The sequence below is a fragment of the Haplochromis burtoni genome, unplaced genomic scaffold (assembly GCF_018398535.1).
Source record: "Haplochromis burtoni strain Fernald_Lab_line unplaced genomic scaffold, NCSU_Asbu1 Contig_373, whole genome shotgun sequence".
NCBI lineage: Eukaryota > Metazoa > Chordata > Actinopteri > Cichliformes > Cichlidae > Haplochromis > Haplochromis burtoni.
The window spans coordinates 409,141-419,521 of record NW_024582734.1 but is presented as its reverse complement, the minus strand read 5'-3'; the positions used below and the strand labels follow the sequence as shown (position 1 = coordinate 419,521).

The window sequence follows — 10,381 nt, the reverse complement described above, 5'->3', positions numbered from 1 at the left end:
TATATTCCAGCCCAAGCCTGGTGTTTTCTGCTTAAAAAAAGGGAAACAATCACTTTAGAGTAAAAATGCACTTTTTCTTCAGAGACTATAGTTTCAGTTGCTTCAGTCAGACTTCATTTATGAATTGATTTCCATTAATTTCAAGATAAAGAGATTTCTTTATATAGAGAAAAGAGGGTGTGGCATGGAGATTATGGTAGCAGTCAGGAGTAGTTGAGAGTGAATCCAACAAACGCGGTGATAACTGGGACAATACTGGTTCATGTTTGAGGTTTCACTTTCTTTCTTTTTTTTGCGCAATAAGAACATTTAGGTTAGTGAATGAGACCCAATATGTGCTTATTTTTCCTTTTCAGGCTTAAAATCTAAAGTGTTGCAAAACAAGACGTGGATCACCACAAGAAGCAAGACGTTCTTGAGTCGATCCATGTCACTGTGGAAAGTCTCAAATGTCCGGTGAAAACCGTTCACAAAGTACACAGTCATAGATAAATACATAAGATTCTTGTGAGAGTTAATTGTTTGAAATATTTATTATTTTATTACAAATGAATTAGATGATATTTTAAAATCAGCAGCAAAGAAAAACAGACATGCACAACTGATTGATTTGATTTGATTTTATTGACAGCTCATTTGCATTGATTGGATATAATATAAGCTCTATCAACTGCACAAACATCTAAATTTAGTGGAGAAGATCAATCAGTGCGGGAACTCATCAATGTGAAGTGCTGTATATCCTTTATGCATGTCAAAAATGATTCTACACGATTTCTCCCTCAGATATCAAGCTCTTATTTTCATACAAATCATCACTGCAAATGATAAAGTAGCAACCGCTAATAATTGGTCATCAAAAATTCCACTGTTAAGTATCAACAAACAGGCAACACTAGAAATATGGCAACCTGCAACGTGGAGTGCAAGCAAAAAGGCATTCAGTGTTATTGCTGTTCAGGTGCACAGAAAGAAACAGAGAAATGCAGCAAAGTTAGGAGCTGGACTCCAGGAAAGAACACATGCTTCTCTCTTAGTGAATCCATAATGTGACACAATCCGAGTGTCTGATCCAAAACGGTGTACGGTGTCACCAGGGTGAGTTTCCTGTCCCTCGAGTGGACAGAAGCAAAGTGATTTGCTCAAATGAGGAAAGCTGATGTGCCATTCAGCTAAGAAAGAAAACAGGAGAACAGAATAAAATATAAAACCTGCACTTAAACAGGGAGCGTGTCCAGGTAGGAAAAGCAACAACAAACCTACATCACAGTGCTGTTGCTGTTTTTGACACGAGCAGCTGTAAGTGACTTACCTGAAGCTGCTTCCTCCTGGTTAGTGACGAGGCTGGGGCAGTAAAGTGTAAACAACTTTGGAGGAATCCTTTGGTTTTTTATCAGCACCCAGTGGCCGGTTGTGCACCTGCACCTGATCTGTGCTGCACGGACAGCAAACAGGAACCACATTAGTTCATCTCACATCATATCATAAAAGTAACAGGTCAACATAACATAAAGCAATAGTAGAAAACAGCACAAGTAACAATAGTACTGTGGACCTAAATGTTGGAGAAACAATTCGACAGTGAAACAGGAAGTGGGTCTTAAATTTGGGGATGATTACTGGGGAAAAGTAATTGGCAGAATTCATACCTCACCCTCATGAAAAAGACTCGCCCTTATTCAGGTTAAGACCGTATACAGATTGCATTTGTAAAAATCAAGACGATCTAAAACACATCCCGGCATCCTTTTAATACCTCTGCTGTCCTCACCCTCCAGCTACATCACTTTGGCTGAAAGATGTTTTTTTTTAAACTGTGAAAAATCTAATTCAGGCTCAGAGGGAATGCTAATAAGTTCTTATACATGTGTCAGCTGTTTATCATTTATTTTAACTGCTTGAACACAATTGCACTAGGCTAATTTTGAGTGTATGTTTTTTAAATTTAAATTTTTTAATATATTGGGTGGGACCTTTGGGATGGGGAAGGTTTGTAGTTTGCGTAATATGGGAAAAAGATATGCAGGTGTGCTGTACCTGGACAACCTGGAGTAGTGCACAGTGATGTAGTTGGAGGCAAGGCTGCAACTTTGACCTTCTGTGATTGGTGGAGCATCCTTCAGAGGAACAATGGAGGGATGGGAGCTGTCACTCAAATCCTCTGGCTCCTCCTGCACACACACACACACACACACACACACACACACACACACACACACACACACAAATGCAAAAACTGCATTTCTCATCCATAGCCATGAATGCCTCGTAAATATTTTCTCACCGGTATGTCGGACATCTTGCCCTTCCTCACTGGGTAGATATGTTCAGCTGACTCATAAAACATAGTGTCAGCTGTCACTGATGGACACTGTGGGGGAAACGCACGAAAACACACACACAGCAGAGAAAACTGAGAATTAGACTTACAGCAAAACTACAGCAAGAAATGAAGAGATAGAGCAATTCCATAACTGATCAAAACCAATTAAACAAAGATCACTGTACCTTGTTTGTCACGTCTACTGACTCTGTGTCTACTCTGTGCATGTTTTTACTGGGAAGGTAAAGAAAAGGGATTGTTAGCAAGTGACAACCCCTCTAACAACACTAATACAAATAAGCCAAAGGGAAGAAAAACGAGCAACTGACAAAACTGTCATATGTTCCTCCTTAAAACAGAGGAAGAAATTGTGCTTTTTTTATGTCTGCGTAAGATCACAGAAATAGCCCAGGAGTAGTAATGGATAAATAGCAGTGTACTTCCTGTCACCTGATCATAACAGCCACTGTCAGTGTGATGAGTCCAGCAGAAACACCCACTGCTGAGGCCAAGGCAATGACCTTTAAACGACCTGCCAATGGAAGGATTACAAGGGTTATCAGTGTGACTAGAGGGGGGAAGAAAGGAGATGAAATGATGGAGTACAGAAGTGCCGCAAGCTAAAAAAAGATCAGAAATAAAAATAGAAAGTGTATGTGACTAAAGAGGGAAAGAGCACGGCATTAGTTAGCCGCTGTCTAGACTTTAGTCTTGTGTTTCCAGTCCTGATTTCCAAACCCAGCTCCACTTCTTCAGCTGTCTAGACTCACAGAGTCGTTTTCCACAGCACCTCATCACCTCCTCCTCCCCCCTTGTAGAGAGAGGGCTTTAAGTGACTCACCATGACTCATACAAAAACAGTCAGAAATCATGAGACCATATACAATGAAGACCAGAGCCTGCGATACTGACAGGAAGGTTTCATCACCATTCAGACAAAGGGAAATCTATCCAAACATCTCCTATGGTAAAAGATTGCAGATAAATACGCCTTGTTGAGTCTGCGCCTGATTGAGTGTGAGTGTGTAAAAAGTGAAGAGATCCCCCAAATTACTACAGTTTATCCGGAGGAAATGTGTACATTGTGTATGTGAGGACAAAGTTTAAAAACTTTCCAATGATTTTTGAGTTTTCATTTTGATGATCTCTTGCTGCTTCCAAAGAGCAATATCCTGGGAGGAAAGTACCAAAAACTGAAGTTCTGAAACTGGACATTTGCGCTAGCTAGTGCCAAAAGTGAGTCAATCTAAACTTGGGCAGAATTAGACCAACAAAGCTTTGCTCTATGGTGCTAACATACCTCTTTATTGAAAACTGTGCAGATATTTATGTTATTATTAATGTTTTTGGGGGGAGTTTTTCTAGCTAAAACTACCTATGCTGGTAATGTTTGGCTAAAACCAACTGCTAAACTGCTTTTCTGCTCTCTGATAGCGCTTTAGCTATTAGCTATGTATTGCTTCAGCTAATAAGAATAAGAAGGAATTGTGCCTGTGGTAGCATTTTTAAAGCAATTATATAATGAATATCCTTCATTTTTTTCTTATTAACTGTGCTTATTAACTATAGCTTGTTTCACACACATTTGGTGAACAGTATTCTAGTATCATTTTATTTTCATGTTAGCTCTAATTAGCAGGGATATGTGTCTGTTTGCAGAAGCACTTTGCTAACCACAGCAGGAGGCGCTAGCTGGTACCTTAGCACTCCACTCTGTCATAATCAGTTTTGGCTGCATATAACAACAAATACACTAAACTTGAGGCTTCAAACCATGCACATCTTTATATATATATATTTTATAGTCTGTAGGTGTTGCTAGTTAATCAGTGTTTGGATCCTCTTTAAGAATATTCATGTTCCTACGTAATTTCATCTTTGTTCAGATATTTCAGTCTCAGCCAAAGTGGCGGGCAGACCAAACAACATGTCCTTCTTTAAAGTTGCACTGTGGTTAAAAATTACAGCCATGATTTTTATAAACTAACAAAAAAACTGTGCTTGATAACATCCTGTTGACAGACATGTAACAAATGTGAATGTGTTTGTACCTCTGACTCTTACGGTGAGGACTGGAGAGCTGTGGGCTCCAATTCGATTCCTGGCCTCACAGTAGTACTGACCGCTTGCACTCGGGCCAACCTCAGAGATGGTAAAGACAGGACCAGACTTGGTGACCCAAGCTGCATGTCAGAGCACAGGAAAGGAGATTCTTCTTATGCATGCCACAACACAAATTCATATAACATACTTCCTGTGGAGGATCCTACAGATGGAAATGTTGCCTTTGTATAAATGCTTTAAAATGTATTAGTTAGTTTTTATATGCTGACATTGCACAGCCCCTCCATCCAGAGCTAATCGGTGCCATGTGAAGTTGTCCACTGCTGGGTTCGCCTGACTGCTGCAGGTCAAGGTCAAAGGTCTGCCAGCATCCACAACACTGGAGGGACGAGCCAGAACTGAAGTGTTCTTAGGGGGATCTTGAGAGAGAATAAGAAAGAATTAAGACAGCTTCAAACTTTACTCTATGAAGAAAAGCCACAGGAGTAGAAGCAGAGCAGAAACTGAGACAAAACTGCTAAACGACACGAAGCCAGCCAACACATTCATTACTTACACAGCACAGTGAGAGTAGCAACAGGTGACGTTTGGTATCCTAATCCGTTTGAAGCTCTGCAGTAGTACTGACCAGCATGGTGAGCACGCACAGACGACAATGTCAGGTTCTGAAAGGCACCTTTAGCAATCACCTGGTCACCAATGATACGATACCAAGCATACCTGTAGCAGAGAGGTGATTATGGTGGTGGGGATGATGATGATTAGGGTGAAAATGATTCATGGGACTGGGCAAACATGAAGCAATCATTTTTTGTTAGTTTTCCCTGGTAGAAGACTGAAGATTAGGGGGGACAGGGGCTTTTAGTCTGTGGCACCCAGACCCTTTAACAGGTATAATCAGGCCTGCTGTTGACATTCATTTGTCTTTAAGTATTTTTCTTAAATTCTGTTTTAAGATGTTTCTCTATTGATGTTAATAAAAATGTCTTAATTTCTGTACAGCACTCTGTGCCTTTTATGGCCACAAAATGTGCTAACTAAATAAACTTTACTTACTTATATTTTTAATGACTGATAGTGTTGGGGGGGTTTTCGGTGAAGAAATAATAAAATAATTCAGGACTTGCAAAATATCCAGTTTTAAATGAGAAACAAGACTGAAGTTTGAATTTACATAATTTTAATGTGGTGAAAAGCCATGAGAGAATCATGATACTGATGAGGAAAAACACCAAGATGAGGAAAAAATACATAGTAGAATGAAACTTGGTTGTTGCTGTACCCTCATACCTGTTGGCAGGAGGGTTTGCGTGGCTGACACAGCTCAGGTTTGCAAATGAGCCCTCTCTCATATCCCCTCGAGGACTCACCAGCACATGAGTGTTCTTTGGAGAGTCTAAAGAAGCGGACAGACAGTCAAAAAAGAAAAAAAAGATGCTATTATTTATAGTGATTTTGCAAATTCTCTTTGAGGTTGCGTCAGTAAGGACGTCCAGCATAAATTTCCAAATCAAACACACAGAGCTAAACACTGTGACAAACCCTTGTGGTAAGAGAGCAGCCGAAAGAGCTTTTTTATTTGATTATTAAACTTAATCTGTGTGGAACAGTATGAAAAAAAAACTGTCTGAGTTGAGGTTGTATCACTTCCTGTTCCTTTATCCATATGACATTTATTTGAGTACTCGCTTCACATCTCGCTTAAAATAGAATCGTTGCTTAATCAGTTTAACCCAGACTGCCCTTTGACAGATTTACACAATAAGAACTAGAATAAAACCCCGACTAGAATAACCATTTACAGAAAATGACACCAATCTATTACTAAACACATGATTTTGATTGGTTTAATTGGGGGCAGATTGTCTCTGTGATATTAATAAAAACATGCAACAAACTTACAAGTGACATTGAGTAGAAGCGCTTTGGAGCGATCCGTTCCCAGTGAGTTACGGGCTACACAGAAATACTCTCCTCTGTCTGTGTATTTGAGGTTGGACAGGTGGAGCTGAGGCCTGAAACTATCTGGGATGCTCCCACTCTCCATGTCTGGAAAACACACAAAGGATTAGTGCAGGCATAAAATTTAAGTGTGGTCATAATCCAAGAAATGTGTTTTCTTTTATAGTACACTGTTTCCAGAACTTCAGTTAGTTTTGATTTTTTTTTTATTTCTACAAATTATTCATTATTATGTCTACTTATGTGTAACTGTCATCAACCAGTTAGTCCATCCATCTCAATCAGGTGGACGTGGATGTATCACATATAATTTAAATACAATGATCAGAGGTGAGTCCGGTACCTTTGAACCAAGCAAAGCTCTCGACAGGCGGAGCTGCATCGCTGCTGCAGGTCAGAGTGACGGAGCTGCCCTCTGACACCTCTCCTACTGGAAAGACTGTGATGGAGGTGAAGCGAGGACCATCTGGTGAGCATGAGAAAGAGCAAAGAGGGACAACCCCATTACCAAAAACCTGAGAAGATGAGTAAGTATAACAAAATGAAAACCCTGTATTTAACAGAAAACAGTACAGACAACATATCAAGTGCTGAACTAGTCGAATTTTATTGAATATGCTCATTGCGAATTTGGTAACAGGAGCATGTGTGCAGTATATTATATGTTTGTGATCTGAGGAGAGCAGATGTTGTTGTTGCTTTTTTGAATTGGTTGATTTTGGATTGCAGAAGCACAGCAGTTTAGGGGCAACTCTGTTGTATTTTTGTTCCGTGGAGTTCAAAATGTTTCTATTTCAATTTTTCTACAAATCCATGCTGTACATTTAGAATGTAGTTTGGCATTGTTTCACTGTAATAAGAAAGAAGATTAAAGTTAATTTGGTTGGTCAGACCTCAGGATAGTTTTTGGAAATGTTCTTTGGAGGGCAATCAGTGTTGGTTTTCAACCTTGTCCCTGAAGGTTCGGATATTTTCTCTGGATACTGAAGACTTCATTGTGGAATTATTGAACTGTTTAGCCACACTATATTTTATTCTGAAAGGACCTTTTTCTGCACATTACTTGGTAACCTCATTAGCTATGACATGATTAAAAAAATTAGTGTAACATACTTATGTAGTCTTTGTATGATTTTGAATTAAATATAAAATGTAATTGATTTATAAATAAATCGTTATGTGTAGATTTACATTGTGCACAGCATCCTAATGGGTTTGTACACAATTTAACGTTTATCAGGGGCTGTAACATGCATATATGCCCTATATGTGTGAAGTTCAGTAAAATCTGAAAATTTAATTGCTGATCTTTCCAGCAGTTACACTTTCCAGCTATTCCAGGAATATCCTCCTACATGCCTGTGAACACGACATGAAGAGATAAACTAGAAGATATGAAAAGCTTTCAGGTTTGGTTGCCTGAGGTTGCTTACGTCCCAGTGCCAGTGAGAGTGATGGAGACTGTACGTTCTGGGGTGGGATCGGTCGACAGGTGTATGCTCCGGCATGCTGCTGGTCAAAGCGGTTAATGATCATCCATTTCTCATAAGAGCCGAGGTTTAAACCATTCCTGTGTGCACACATAAAGTCTACACTTAACATGGACTGGTTTTTATAAATGCTCAACAGACAGTTTTTTTTTTCTAACACTCGAAGCATTTTACACAACATGCCTCATTCACACCCATTCACTCAAGCACTTTTCTATGCTTAAGTGCTTTCTGTCTAGCATTCACACACCGATGGATGCATTGGAGAGCAACTAGGGTCTCAGTATCTTGCCCAAGTATACTTTGGCATGCAGACTGGAGCAGCCAGAGATCAAACAACCAGCCTTCACATTAGCTGATGACCTCCTCTACCTCCTGAGCTACAGCCACCAACAACAAACAACATAATTCTAACTTTACTCTAATAACAGCTGAGAGACATGTACGGTGTGTACTGTGTACATGCACACTCACGCACCTGTAGAGCGCAAGGCTCCTTCCTGGAGCAGCACATCCTCTGGCCTGGCAGCCCACAAACACAGTGTCTCCGAAGCCGAACATGTTGCCAGGCCTGGCTGGATGCAGCTGGACCTGGAGGTCTGAAGCACAGCTGTTAAGACCTTATTACATAATAGCAGTCATAGCAACTTTCATTAGTGTGAACCTACCTGTTACATCCAGAGTGATGGTGTCCGGGGAGGTCCATCTCCCCAGGGGCTGATCTGTCTCAAATCTGAAGTGATACTGACCTGCATCACTCAGCTTTACACCGCGAATCTGGACTGAACAGCTGGAGTAGCTACCCCCAGTATAACTGGAAGATAGATTTATATTAAAACACATTATTTCTAGAAGTGTTAAAAGAACTTTCACAACCAAACTTTCACTTTAATGCATCTGTGATGTGCGGGTGGTCCCACCGTGTGCGTCCGCGGTATGACAGGCTGATCTGGTTTGGGTCGGTGTGGTGGGTGAACTCCCTGCGACCCTCAGCAGACACACGGAACCACATGACCCGCTTTACAGTGTGACCTGTGAAGATCATAAAAACAAACATACAAATAAAAACTGCAAATTTCATCTTTCTTTAACGCTTTACATTTTTATACTATTTCTTACTATCCAGTGTTTATCTGATAGTACAGAACCCATCTACCATACCCATCTTCTGTACCTGATGGGTAGTCATATCGACAGGGCAGGGTGACGGTCGTTCCTGCCCACACACAGATCTGCTTCCTAGAAAATGAGACACTCCACCTGCTCTGGATGCCTGCAGGGGGCACAAACAGGTATAAGACAGAAATATTGAAGAACACACACACACACACACACACACACACACACACACACACACACACACACACACACAGACACACACAGTTAAAAGAAAGCCTACAAAAACCACATGTGTATGATTCACCATCTCATCACGTCATCTTATAATACAGGCTCCACCAGGGTCAATGAATACATATTTGGGAAGTAAAAGAATAAATCTCAACAACCCACAAGTTAGAGTGACTCCTCGGAGGGAAAGCTGTCAAACCACAGCTCTCACTGCTCCGTTCAGAGGGACACATAAAAGTGAAGCAGTGTAAATGAGGCTTGATGAGCAGCCATTGTGACTTCCTGTGCTCCTAACAGCCTGCCTCAGCTGACTACGTTGCACAAAAGGCAATCAATACTTATAAATAACCTGAGCGTAAAGGCAAGGACACCTGGCTGCAGAAGCCTTGGTGCACAATACATCTGTAAAAACTGTTGTTGTTTTTTTTACTCCTGTCATGTAAATCCTTTTGCATGTAATATACTTTTCAATAAAAATCAGTTTAATCTTTGATTAAAAAAACAACAACAACCCACACATCTAGTAATTAATCTCAAAGAATGCACAAAGGTTTAGTTTGCTTCTTGTTTGATGCACAAAATGGAAAGAAAAACGTCATACTTTGATCTCTCTGTGATTTCTCTTACCTGGTAAAGCTGTAAGGATGGTGCCCAGAACTAACGCACCTGCCAACATCTCCGCTGACACGAGCGCTGGAATGTCACCGGAGACGGAGAAAAACACGGGCAGATGGAGCGCTAAAGATCACATCAGTCAAATTTTTAAAAAAAAGTCATCGAGTCAATTAGATCTGAAGTACTCACCTCTCAGAGGGTTTACGTTCACCTCGGCCAGTCAGAGTTGTGGGATGTTTGCGACCCCTGATAGTGATGGAGGTGATTTTTATAGCGGTGAGAGTTGCATGGTGATCTGAATCGGCTGGCAGGAGGAGCGGAAGGGGCAGGAGGAGGAGGAGGAGGAGGAAGAAGAAGAGGAAGTATAAGTATGTTTGAAAAAGTAACCTCAGATTTCTCCTCTGTCTTCATCTTGAAGCATTTTCACTTTTACTCCCATAGCTTTTTTAAGGTCACTCCTCTGGTGACTTACAGTTCCTATTTTGTGTGGCTGTGAAAATGTGACATCCTTGTGATCATCTCACTTGGCAATGTGGCAATTATTCTTACTGCAGGTTAAATGTCATTGACCGGTGGT

At 40.6% G+C, this 10,381-nt stretch overlaps 1 protein-coding gene across 2 annotated transcripts; it reads right to left on the bottom strand.

Annotated features, from left to right (window-relative positions):
* Window positions 1-605: 605 nt before the first annotated feature.
* On the bottom strand, window positions 606-10,167 carry si:dkey-33i11.1 (B-cell receptor CD22). Of its 2 annotated transcripts, none has more exons than XM_014340579.2 (19): window positions 9,994-10,167; window positions 9,817-9,927; window positions 9,014-9,112; window positions 8,760-8,871; window positions 8,508-8,653; window positions 8,318-8,438; window positions 7,783-7,919; window positions 6,693-6,815; window positions 6,290-6,436; window positions 5,678-5,783; window positions 4,944-5,107; window positions 4,657-4,806; window positions 4,375-4,506; window positions 2,774-2,855; window positions 2,509-2,557; window positions 2,285-2,371; window positions 2,038-2,171; window positions 1,313-1,435; window positions 606-1,172 (listed from the first exon to the last, which is right to left on the bottom strand). In XM_014340579.2, the coding sequence occupies exons 2-18, from the start codon at window positions 9,863-9,865 to the stop codon at window positions 1,333-1,335; spliced, it is 1,941 nt and encodes a 646-aa protein (XP_014196065.1). In that variant the 5' UTR covers window positions 9,866-9,927; window positions 9,994-10,167; the 3' UTR covers window positions 606-1,172; window positions 1,313-1,332. The 2 variants fall into 2 exon arrangements, with proteins under 2 accessions (XP_014196065.1, XP_005943876.1); XM_005943814.2 differs by having other exon boundaries at window positions 9,817-9,882; window positions 9,994-10,161.
* Window positions 10,168-10,381: the final 214 nt, after the last annotated feature.

Coding starts and splice junctions, on each gene's coding strand:
- si:dkey-33i11.1 (XM_014340579.2), bottom strand. CDS start 9,865: ATGTTGGCAGGTGCGTTAGTTCTGGGCACCATCCTTACAGCTTTACCA. Junction 6,816..7,782: donor ACTCTCACTGGCACTGGGAC/GTAAGCAACCTC, acceptor CATGCTCACCAG/ATGGTCCTCGCTTCACCTCC. Junction 2,856..4,374: donor CCTCACCGTAAGAGTCAGAG/GTACAAACACAT, acceptor TTCCATTGGCAG/GTCGTTTAAAGGTCATTGCC.